Source organism: Danio aesculapii, chromosome 14, assembly GCF_903798145.1.
Source record: "Danio aesculapii chromosome 14, fDanAes4.1, whole genome shotgun sequence".
Lineage (NCBI taxonomy): Eukaryota > Metazoa > Chordata > Actinopteri > Cypriniformes > Danionidae > Danio > Danio aesculapii.
The window spans coordinates 26,057,284-26,070,557 of NC_079448.1; the positions used below are offsets into that span (position 1 = coordinate 26,057,284).

Below are 13,274 nucleotides of genomic sequence, written 5' to 3' on the forward strand. Positions count from 1 at the left end.
TTGTTTACCTGTAAAGTGACAATTCAACGCATTTTCCTTAGTTTTGTTTCGCTGTGTTTTGACCCTTGCCAAGTTTGTCTGTCTGTCCCTGTTCACTGCCTGCCTTCCGACCTCTCGCCTGTTAGTGACTACGATTTTGGATTTGTTTTTATTCATCTGTTTGCACCTGTGTTGACCCTTGGTTGCCTGACTACCGAATAAACCTGCACTTGGATCCTAACGTTGTCTCTGTCATCCACGTGTTACAGAAGACTCTGCCAAACATGGATTCAGCAGGACGTCTAGTCAGATTAAGGCAAGGTACGAATTCCCTCAAGGACCATATTAATTCTTTTCTTGGCCAATGACACCACCCTCCTGGACTGTATATTCATTGATTTCTTTTATCATGGACTAAATGAACCACTAAAATCCACCCTCATCCGTTATGGTCCTCGGGGATCTTTCCAACAAGCCCTGGATGTGGCTTTACAAGCCATTGGTTCCCCCTTCACCGTGGGCGAGGTGGAAGAGACCCCTAAATGTTTTTGGGAGGGGGACAATAGAGAGCAAGACCCGCTGGCGACGGGGCTTGCTACCCAACACATTAGCACCAATATGCTTGCATCACCCATACTCCTGTCTCCAGCTCACAAGATGGCCGCTTCCAGTTCTTCAGCTCACAATATGGTAAGCGCCAGTCTGTCACTTGTTCAGAAGATGGTTTCTTGTTCCAAGTCTGTTCCTGCCATAGTTCCAGTTCCTGAAACACCATCACCTGAGCCACCAGAATAGCCACCACCACCTGAGTTGCCAGAGCTGCTGCCACCACCAGAGCTGTTACTGCCAGAGCTGCCACCACCACCTCCAGAGCTGCCAGATCCTCAGTCACTGCCAGAGCTGCCAGATCCTCAGTCATTGCCAGAGTTGCCAAGTCCTCCAGAGCTGCTAGATCCTCCAGAGCTGCCAGATCCTCAGTCACCTCCAGAGCTGCCAGATCCTCAGTCACCTCCAGAGCTGCCAGATCCTCAGTCACCGCCAGAGCTGCCAGAGCCACTGCCGCCGCCAGAGCCACTGCCGCCGTACTGCCAGAGCCGCTGCCACTGCTGCCAGAGCCACTGCCGCCAGTACTGCCAGAGCTGCCAGAACCGCTGCCAGAGCCACTGTCGCCAGTACTGCCAGAGCCACTGCCGTCACTGCTGCCGCCGCCTGAGCTTCCTGAATGGCCGCCACCGCCGCCTGAGCTTCCTGAATGGTCGCCACCGCCGCCTGAGCTTCCTGAATGGCCGCCGCCTGAGCTTCCTGAATAGCCGCCACCGCCGCATGGGCTTCCTGAATGCAATTTGGGTCCAGAAGTAAGAAAACATCACATGCAACAGATGCTTCATTTATATGGATAGTAAATTTGCTATAAAACTGTCCTGTATTTCATTTAAAAAGACACTATTAACACCCTTCTGGTATTAAAGGGATAGTTCACCCAAAAACAACAATTCTGTCATCATTTACTCTACATTCACTTGTTCAAAACCTTATTTGAGCTTCTTTCTTCTGTTGAACACAAAAGACATTTTGAGAAATGCCAACACAATCTCACGGCAATTCGTAACTTTTTGATTTAGTGGCTAATTCGTACAATTTAGAACGATTTGCTCATCCCCCAATGAAGGTTGGGTTTAGGTGTGGGGTTAGGTGCCATGCCTCCTTTTTAAAATCGTACAATTTCGTACGACTGAACTCGTACAAATTCGTACGAATAAGCCACTAAACTGGAAAAACGTAAAATACTTACGTTTTCTTGTGAGATCAGGCTGGAAATGCTGGTTGCTTGGACTTTTGTAACAAAAACACTTGAGACAAACTTGTAACTGTGTTTGTCACATTCAAGTACTTTTTGTCAAAAATGTAAATTAATCATGGAGGCCTGTTTCTCGGTGAAACATTATTTATAAGCATACTGTTTAATGGTACCAGAAAAGGTTTCAATTCATAGAAACTGATGTTGCCTAATTATGACTAGAAAATCATAACTTAAATAAGCTTTACAAAACTGAGACCAACAAATATGTTTTAATTATTATTTTTACAAACAAAACATTTTACTTAAGTGTAGATAAACATGTTGCCTTTCACCCTTTACTCCTAAAGCTATACATCTCCTACAGTTTACATTATAAATACAACCCCAAATCAGAAAAAGTTATGACAGCATAGAAAATGCTAATAAAAATGAAAGTAGTGATTTCTAGTGAGTTCTTTGACCTGTATTTCATCGCAGGCAATATGAACACAAAATATTTCATGTTAATATTCTGTCTGGTCAACTTCATTTTGTTTATTAAATATACATCCTTTCCTGTCATTCAGACCTGCAGCACATTCTAAAAAAAGTTGGGACAGGAGGAGTTTAGGGCTAATAATCAGGTAAATTGGTTAAATAATGATGTGATTTGAAACATGTGATGTCAACAGGTGATGGTAAATATAATTAGGTACAAAAGCGGCCAAGAAAGGTCTAGTCCTTTAGGAGCAAAGATGGGACAAAAAAAAATTGCCAGTTTGCCAACGAATATGTTCAAAAATTATTGAAATGTTTAAATACAATGTTTCTCAAAGAAAGATAGGAAGACATTTGCATATTTAACCTTTAACAGTGCATAACATAATCTAGAGAAATTTCAGTGAGTAAAGAACAAGGGTGCAAGTCTAAGCTGAACAACCATGATCTCCGATCCCTCAGGCGGCATTGCATGGAGAATCGTCATTCATCTGTAAGTGATATCCCCACATGGGCTCAGGACTACTTTGACAAACCTTTGTCAAGTACCACAATACATAGTTACATCCACAAATGTCAGTTAAAACTGTACTGTGCCAAAAGGAATACCTATGTTGACAGTATGCAGAAGCGGCGTCAACTTCTCTGGGCTCTGAGGCATCTGGGATGGACCATCACACAGTGGAAATGTGTACTGTGGTCAGATGAATCAGTATTAGGTATTTTTTGGGAGAAATTGACACCGTGTCCTCCAGAGAAAAGAATAAAATGATCATCCAGACTGTTACTAGCAAGTCCAAAAGCCAGGGTCGTTCATGGTATGGGGTTGTGTCAGTGGTAACTTGCACTTCTGTGATGGCACCATTGATGCTGAAAAGTACATGGAGATTTTGGAGCACAATATCCTGCCTTCTTTTCCAGCTATGCATATTTCACATTTTTCACACACATTTGCACACTTTACAAAGTTCAGACTGCGGAGGAAGAGGATACAGATACTTGACTGGCCTGCCTGCAGTCCCAACCTGTCTCCAATAAAGAATGTGTACCTCATTTTGAAGCACAAAATGTGATAACGAAGACCCTGTACTGTTGCCCACCTTAAGACTTTTTTGAAGGAAGAATGGGACAAAGTTACACCCAAAACACTTCATCACTTAGTGTCTTCAGTCCCCCCTTTTAAGTGGTGTGAAAAAAATGGCAACATTGCAAAGTGGTAAATGCTTTACTGTTGCAATTTTTTTAAATGTGTTGCAAGAACAAAAAGTAGAACACGTGTTTATTAAAAAAACACACACATTAAATAATGATTGTTGTATTGTCTGTAATTAAATACAAGTCAAAGTAAAATTAGAAATCACTTCTTTCTTTTTTATTTGCGTTTTCCATACTCTCAACTTTTTCTGATATGTGGTTGTATTATTACTATATTAATAAATGTTATTAATTACAAATGTTTCAGATTCTATCATGTGTTATGTGGAATGTGTCTTTACTGATTCATTTAAACTAACATAATGCAGACTAAAACATCCAAGCACCTTATCTGGACCCTGTCTACTTCCACAAAGGGGGCCATCAGCTGCACTACAATTACTTTATTTATAAACTCCATCTGGTTAAAACTGGACTAGACAGAGACACGGATTAGACAGGACACACTCACACACAGCACACTCGTATTTTGTGGGCATTATTGCAACAACCTCAGTTCTACAGTAAATAGATACATTTCCCAATTTAACAGGCCACTTCTTTTTTTTTCCTTTTTTATGCAACTCAAAACTGATCATTTACTTATAACCAGTATGCTCATAAACATCCATAAATAAAGTAACAACAAGATCATAAGGGCAGTGTGCTAAAGAAATGGGTATCTAAAAATCCCCTTTTCTTTACAAAATGGAATGATGAACTACATCAGACTATATTTAGCAACCGGCGATGACAGAATTCATACATCTCAAACAAAGATTTTGAAAGAAACTGCAAGAGCGGCTAGAGGTTGTGTAAGCTCTCATCGACTCAAGACCGTTCGTCAGCTTTGAAGATGTGATTTATGGGCTGCTGGTGGCCAAATCTAAACTCACAGATCACCATGTCTTTGATGATTTTTCAAGTGTCCACATTCATCACTTCAGCCTGAGAAACCAGTAGTCATGTCCACATTGATCTGGATTTGATCTTGAAACAGCATGACCTTAATCAGCAAAGAGTCACTGAAGGAAATAAGTGTCAGCAAACCTTGTCTGGTGAGAAAACTCATTTAGACGTGCCACCAACACAAGGTGTTTTACTAGCCATGCTGTTTAACAATGTACATAGACCAACTAGTAAAACTAATTAGTAAAATTTCTGAATCGTGTTTTTTTTTTTGGTCTAAAGGTTTAGAGCTTGAATTATAACTAGGCTTATAGTTCTACAATTTTTGGAATTACTTTCATAAGTGTTTTTTTTTTTCAGCTGAGAGACAACAAAACTACAGCGATATCTGTTCTGCACTAATAAAGTTGTTATAGGTCGTTCATTCATTCAATTTCCTTCAGCTTAGTCTCTTTATTCATCAGGGGTCCAAATCTGAACTATATACTATATCTATAGCACATGTCTTTGGACTGTGGGGGAAACCGAAGCACCCAGGACTCGAATCAGTAACCTTCTTGCTGTGAGGTGACAGTGCTAACCACTGAGCCACCGTGTCGCCCGATTGTTGTTATAGGTATTTTATATAAAAAGAATTATCTGTTTTAAAATGTAAAAAAATAAATAAATAAAAAAAAATTAGTAGATATGTATGTTTATACAGCAGTTTCGTTAGGAAATACAAAGTTCAGTGTTCAGGAAATTTCTGGCTGAATATCTAAACACACGCACACACAAGATGAATGTAATAGGCCTAAAAATTACAACTTGCAGACTTGGAAATCTTCCTTATTAAATGTATTGTGCTGTACTTCAGTGTGATTACCTACTTACTCATATTGCCTTACTGTAACAAATGACTTATTATGGGACTAAACATGCCGTATTCATCATATTATATATATATATATATATATATATATATATATATATATATATATATATATATATATATATATATATATATACATATATATATATATATATATATATATATATATATATATATATATATATATATATATATATATATATATATATATATATGTGTGTGTGTGTGTGTGTGTGTGTGTGTGTGTGTGTGTGTAATCTGATTTACCCATTAGCATTCTACTGTATATATTCTGGCTTTTAACCTCACAAACCTGTACGGAATTATTATTTTGCAACTATAAAACAATAAACATTTGTAGTAAAATGATATTTGTAAAGGACAGGAAAAAATAGGGGAAAATAATCCGTTTTCAGAAAGTCTACGTTTAAAACTGACTAGTAAAGACAGAAAAAACACATCTGTTTAATATAAGATTCCCCATTAGGTGGCCTCGTTGACTTGATTTAGGCTGTGACATCTGACAGTCTGACCCAAAATGCGAGTTCTTTGATTTATCTTATTTCAGGTAGGTATCTATCTTTTAATTTTCGGTTCGGTAAACATTGAAATGAACATCTGTATCATGATATAAAACGCAATTCATCTATTTAGTAGCCTAAATACTGGAGTAAAAATAAATAGTTAGATAATATATATATAAATCTATAACATCACTAATCAAACGTCGACGTGTCATTAACAGCCTGAACATAAAATGAAGATTTAATGATGAACGGACCATCAATCGTTCAAGTTTGATAGATAGTCGTAATATCAGAGCGCATCGCGCACGTGCACGGAGCTTCACTGTGACTCACAATGTTTATTTTTTTAAAGCACGGACTCGAAAACTGGACGACCTACTGTTAGAGTAATTTCTCAAGCCCCTCGGGCTCGGACACGACACATCTCGGTGTGAACTGTGTTTGTCATGTCACTCTTGGTGGATCTCACCAGCCTCGCCACGCGCGCTCAGCTTGCAAACGACGCGCATTCGTCGCGTGGGGCTCACGCTGCTCGGGCATCCAGAAGGAATAACACCTTACACCCGACAGGATGAAGGTACGTTAGTCATTCATCGAGGACGAACACGAAACAAGTTTTATGTTTCTTTTATTTATATCAATCATTCCTTACGGGCAAGATGGTTCACAGAGCAAACTGTGCAACATATTTCGGAAAAATGCTGCTTTACGCACAAAAGAAGCTCTTCGGTTTCATCTAACAGGTGAGGTTAATTATTTTGATTGTTTAGTACGCAAAATATAGTAGGTTACACTGCATATTTATTCGTTTAATATCACTTTTGTCTCTTTTTTAACAGAAATGGAGGAAAAGGCTTACTGGAATCTGAAACATGTCTCATTCCTTTATAGCTTAAGGACTCACGATAGCCCCCAAATATATAAGAGAACACGGAACTGGTGAGTAAAAACTGCCTTTAGAGTGGTCACTTAAACTTATCAGAATTGTTTCCATGGATATAAGATCACTGATATGCTGCTATCATAACGTTTCTCTGATCATCTGAACTCAACCTAAAAGGACATTATTTGTGCTGGAATAAATAAACTGGAATGCAGGACATTTTTTTGTGCAATGGAACATGAACTGGAAATATGAATTTTGGCTTGAAAAAATGTAATCAATGTCACCTGAGGTGTGACTAGTCTTTAAGATGACGTGATTGAACACTTCATGACTTGTTCTTACGATGTGATCAGTTTCTAAAAATCATGACAAAATGGCAGTAAAGGATTTGAACGTGACAACGGTCATTGACAGTGGTTTCATGGAAAGTGACCAGTCGACGCGGGTTCTGACCGGTTGCTTTCTTTCCCTTCTAATCCTCTCCACCCTGCTTGGGAACACACTGGTTTGTGCAGCTGTCACAAAGTTCCGGCACCTGCGCTCTAAAGTCACAAACTTTTTTGTCATCTCGCTGGCTGTGTCAGACCTGCTGGTGGCCATTCTTGTCATGCCCTGGAAAGCTGTGACAGAGGTAGCCGGCTTCTGGCCCTTTGGTGCATTCTGTGACATTTGGGTCGCATTCGATATCATGTGCTCCACGGCTTCCATCCTGAATCTCTGTGTTATCAGCGTGGACCGATACTGGGCCATTTCCAGCCCCTTCCGCTATGAGAGGAAGATGACTCCCAGGGTGGCTTTTGTGATGATCAGCGTAGCTTGGACCCTGTCTGTGCTCATCTCCTTCATCCCAGTACAGCTCAAATGGCACAAAGCACAGCCAACGAGCTTCCCAGAGGCCAATGCTTCTCACAGAGCTTTGCTGACGGACAACTGTGACTCCAGCCTCAACCGAACATATGCCATTTCCTCTTCGCTCATCAGCTTCTACATTCCCGTCGCCATCATGATTGTAACATACACCCAGATTTACAGAATCGCCCAGAAGCAGATCCGACGGATCTCGGCTCTGGAAAGGGCTGCGGAGAGCGCCAAGATCCGCCATGATAGCATGGGCAGCAGCTCCAATGTGGACTCGGAAAGCTCCTTCAAGTTGTCATTCAAAAGGGAGACGAAAGTCTTAAAAACCTTGTCTGTTATAATGGGGGTTTTTGTGTGCTGCTGGTTGCCCTTTTTTATCCTGAACTGCATGGTGCCGTTTTGTAAGAGCACTTCAGCCGGTCTCCCCTGCATCAGTCCAACAACTTTTGATGTTTTTGTCTGGTTTGGATGGGCTAACTCTTCTCTCAATCCTATAATATACGCCTTCAATGCCGACTTTCGCCGAGCTTTTGCCATCCTTTTGGGATGCCAGAGACTCTGTCCAGGAAGCAATAGCATGGAGACACCAAGCCTGAACAAGAACTGAAAAGCAGCCCTCATGTCACACCAATCCTTTGCCAACGAATGCTGTTGGAAAAGGAAGGAAATGGATTTGGGATTAAGACTCTGGGAAGAGAGCCCTCCTGCTGTGCTGGAGAGCAAGGGAAACTGTTGCGACGTCCCTAAAGTGAGATAATCTCTGCAAAAAGCTGTATTTCCCCAAAGAATGACGCAAAGGTGGTCTGTGTGTTCCCAGTGTCTATTTTAGACAAAGCTACTCAAAAGATCATTAAATCCACAAGTGACTTGCTGAAATGAGAGAAGCAATGTTTTATCAAAAGAAATGTTTCTTTGCAATTTATTTTACAGTACTAAATGAGTACTTAGTGTACTACTTTATAAAAGGTATGGGTTAAAAAGTATAGTTTACTCATTTAGTCATTCAAGTTTGAAGCAACTGCAGGGTAAGTTTAATTTTTAACACATGAAGAATTTTTGTAACCAAAAATAAATTTTTATAGTAGGGAAATATATATACTATATGAGTTATTACACGATTATGATAAGTACATAGTATGTACATGCAAAACGGGACTGTAAAATAAAGTGCTACCAATGTTTCTTTTATTGCGTTTTAGAGATCATTGTAGATCATATTTTCATTTTGAAGAAACTGGGCAAAACTGCAATACATTGGAACAAATGTTGTCCATTCACTGCAATTGAAGACAGAATTAGTTCTTAAAGCTATCATTCCATTATTTATCATTGGAAAAATATGACCATCAGTAGGGCTGTGCGATTAATCAAAATTAAATCGCAATCGCTGCGATATGAAATATTTATGTATTATTTAATTTCCCCCACCTAGAGCAAATGCGATACTGCTGTCTGTGTGTGACAGTCTTACTAGCCAATTGAGTGAGCACACTTTTGTTCTGCCCAATCAGAATTACACAACCGAACTTTGCGGAATGCCCACAATAGAAAACAAAAAACAAACAAACAGGAAAACGCGGACGAGTGGGATGATGGCGTCTGCTGTTTCAGAAGCCTGAATAAAGAAGTTAATATCAAAGAAAAACAGGACATCTGTAATTAAAGTCACAGACACTAAATAAAAACAATTGTTGCCACAGCACAAGGAAATATAACAACTAGCACCTAAAAAGCACCACAGGCAGCTATATGAGAAGTGTCTTGCTAAAAAGTCAAGTGAAAATATTGCCAGTGACACTCAATCTACCCAGCAGGCACACAACATCATAAGATGTTGATATTATGTTAGATTTAGGTCATGACGTCAGGTGACCAAAATTTAATGTCTAGCCAGCCTCTAAGGACAACCTTATTTTGATGTCCAATAATGACGTCAAATTACATTGATATTTGGTTGATTTTAGGTTGTGTTGGAAAGGGACCAAAATCCAAAGTATTATAGATGTCATTGTGGTAACGTCCACTCAACTTCAAGGTGTAACATGATTAGACATTGATATTTGGTTGATTTTGGGTTGGACGTTGGGTTCTGATGTCAACCCGATTTTCATTTCCAAACAAAATCCAACGTCCCCATGACGTTGGGGTACATTGGGGTATAACGTCAGTATGATGTCGTGTGCCTGCAGGGTAGTAGCAAGCAACAGCAAAGTACAATTTCAGTTATTTCAGCCATGTTAGTTTGCTGATTGTTCTGTATTTTTATAATTATTATTTTTTGTTTGTTTTTATAATAAGCTACGCTATCTCCCTAATTTGAGTTCAACTTGTTTACAGAAACAAAAGGTCATTTTATTTGTGTTTACTGTTTGCTTTAGAGAAAAATGAGTGTTTCAATTCTGAATATTTAAAAATAAATTTGAATAAATATTTAAGTAAGTTATTATCTTTTCAGTTCCTTTTTTTAACTAACACTCACTGCATTTTAGCGGTAAGAAGATACGATACAGATTATTGAGCTGAAGTTTAACTACAAAATTAAATCACAAATCAAATCAAAATCACAATATCTGTCAAAAAAACAAACAAAAAAAACAATCGCAATTAGATATTTTCCCCAAATCGCACAGTCCTAACCATCAGTCATTTTCAATAGAGTTCTGTGTAATCCGAATCCGAATACATCACTGCTTGATAAATATCTATCTCATCCTCTCCACTCTCATTACATTACCTTTACGTCTTGCCTTATTCATGAGACTTCACTTTTTTTTTTCCAAAACAAAAGGGCAGATGGTCAATCATGAGATGGCCATCCCATTATTGCCATAATGAACATGTATATTGTTCTGTGGTACTTGTTCTCTTCAGAGCCTCTGATTCATTATTAAACTGTGAAAGCTAAACACTACGACTAGCAGAACAGATGGCCATAAAATAAAAATGCAGATGTGGCAGTGCGCTCAGTTACGGTTATCAAGTAATAGATACGTTATTGTTGAGATTGTAATTATGTTCTGAAAGCGTATGGGATCCTCTGTCCCTGTACAAAATAACACTGGATTGTTATTATGTCAGTGGATGTGATGCAATGTGCCATGTGATAATGTAGAAAATGAAACGTGGAGAACCTCAGAACAGTCTGCGGCAAACTGAATGTAATTAATCGTGATGAGTCTAATTATGTGGTCTAATTTTGTGCCGGAGATGTTTTCATGCTTTCACAACACGTCATTTGGTGCTGTCGGTTGTATTTTGCAGTACTGTGTGTGTGTTGTGGTGTTTAGAGAAAGACGATGATTCAGTGATATAGCATTACAGATGTTGATGTAGAGTGATATTTAACAACATGCTGTATGTAAAGCAACCATTTGGTCAATTAAAATGTGCCCAATCTTTCTTCGTGACCATTGTGTTTGTAAACTATGCAAGGCATGATCCACTTTATATCTAGAAAATTTGTACAAATGCATTTTTAATTCTTCAGCACTCAAGCGCTTATTTTCTACTTAATGAAACTTGAATAGGAAGCAATAACAGACAGCAGGAACTGTGGCTCTCAACCTCTTAAACTTTCATTTGTCACCGTCAAGCTGTCTTGATGCTGTGCAAAGCTGGCATAAATAGAGATAATAAGCTCAGGCCCGGCTCAGAGGAATAGGAGAGTCAAATTGTTTTTGTTTGCCAGCCTCCGTGAATGTGTAAGAGTCAAGCTCTCACAGCGGGGCCCTCAAAGCTGACATTCCCACTCAACCTCAAATACACCACTTTCATATTAGACACAATAGGAAGCATATTGGATGAGTTATTAAACAGTAGACGCTGTGTTCCAGATCCAGAAACAGCAGTACATGAGTCATCACTGTCATTTACTTAAATACGCTACGTTTTGTTTGGTCTACGTCAGCCGACAGGAAACAGTGGGGCCACTGTGTAATTAGCGTAATGAAGAGCATTAGCACTGTATAGCATACTTATGCATACTTAATGGACAGCTACCATAGGTGTGTATATTAAATTTGCTGGTCTACTGAAATAAAGTCACACACTGATGTTGAACTAATAATGCAACCTCTGTTTCTCTTGTAGTGGTAACCTCAAATCTCTGGGAACTATTTCTTCTTAGTTTAAATTAAATAGTTGAACTTTATCTGTTTAGCCGTGATTCAGACACATCTATCTATCTATCTATCTATCTATCTATCTATCTATCTATCTATCTATCTATCTATCTATCTATCTATCTATCTATCTATCTATCTATCTATCTATCTATCTATCTATCTATCTATCTATCTATCTATCTATCTATTAGTTCATTGAAATATTGAGATCATACTGTGTAAATCTTTACACTGTTAAACGTGCTGTATTTGTTTATATCTATTGTTATTTATCTGTTTAATAGACTGTATAATTGTGTTGAACATGAAAGGAGATGTTTTGAAGAATGTTAGTTACCAACAGTTGTCAGGCACACAGGGTCAGCATTAGTGATAGAAAGCACTTGGGAAATGAAGTTACAGTTTTTCTCAGTGGCTTTGGTGCATTTCTCACAACACTATTTACATTTGCACAACAGTAAATTAATTTCTCAAAACAATTAGTACAAACCGCAAAACCTAGTTGATAACTTGCAAAAGTGTGTCACTTGCTCAAAATGGATCGCTCATTCCTCAAAAGCAAGTATTCATGTCAATATAAGGGTCAGTGTCATCAAGATGAAAAGTCCTGACACCATTGTTTAGGAACAAGATTAGTCAGATGGCTTTGTCATGTTTTCATTATGACAGTTTACTTTGTAAATTTTTTCCAATGTAATAAAGTCTGATTTTGGTGACACTCCCTGAAAATGTTGAAGACAGCACTATATACTATTTGCACAGCCATTTGAAAATTACAGTAATGTTAGACTTCACTGCATTTAGTGAGGTATCTGAGTACAAGACACTGAATATGTATGTTTCACATTTTTACTGCATATGCTCTGTGCAATACTAATTTATTCACAGCATTGTGCAAAAGAATAAATACACCCTTATTTACTCCCTTTGGGTAGAGCTGTGCACAACTGTAAACTATATTCCAGTACATATTGGAACTGAACCTACAACCTACATACAGTAGGTCTGTAAATCATTCATGAAATTGTTCAATTTACAAGACATTTTCAGGAAAAAAAGATTTAAAATTTTTCATAAAATTAGCTTGACAGATTTTAATAACTAGTTCAACATTTTTGTATGTAATGACTCAAGTAATGAAATGAGGACTATTAGTTTTATATATAATGACTATTCAGCATTCACAAGTTTAGTTAATTTTAACTGACATGACATAAGCAAATAATAATGTTATAAAACAGCTGTTGTATGAAAGCAATTGATGCATGTCCAAAAGCATTTGCAATTTGTTGGAAGGAATGAGAAACTGCTACTATGATGTGCACAAATTATTAATTGTTTTAGGAAATGGATTTACTGTTGTGCAAATGTAAATAGTGTTGTGAGAAATGCACCAAAGTGACTGAGAAAAACTGTAAATGTAAAAGGCGGTGACTATATTTATGGCAAGATTAACACATGAGTGAATACTAAAAGCTATTGAAAGAAACAACTTTCTGAAATGTACTGCATGTCAAATAATTTGCAGAATCAGTGTTTGAACTGCAGAATAATATAAAAAACATCTTGTAAACCATGTCACATGACATTACATTAAGCTCAGTAAAGCCACTCAGTATCCAAAACTCATTAGTTAGAAGGGAAAACA

At 38.1% G+C, this 13,274-nt stretch overlaps 1 protein-coding gene across 1 annotated transcript; it reads left to right on the plus strand.

Annotated features, from left to right (window-relative positions):
• Window positions 1-6,970: 6,970 nt before the first annotated feature.
• Window positions 6,971-8,462, plus strand: drd1a (dopamine receptor D1a). Its single transcript, XM_056472422.1, has one exon. It carries the CDS (start codon window positions 7,018-7,020, stop codon window positions 8,107-8,109), a length of 1,092 nt encoding a protein of 363 aa, XP_056328397.1. The 5' UTR covers window positions 6,971-7,017; the 3' UTR covers window positions 8,110-8,462.
• The last annotated feature ends 4,812 nt before the right edge of the window (window positions 8,463-13,274 follow it).

What these genes read in the sequence shown, in the direction of transcription:
- drd1a (XM_056472422.1), top strand. Translation starts at nt 7,018, where the DNA reads ATGGCAGTAAAGGATTTGAACGTGACAACGGTCATTGACAGTGGTTTC.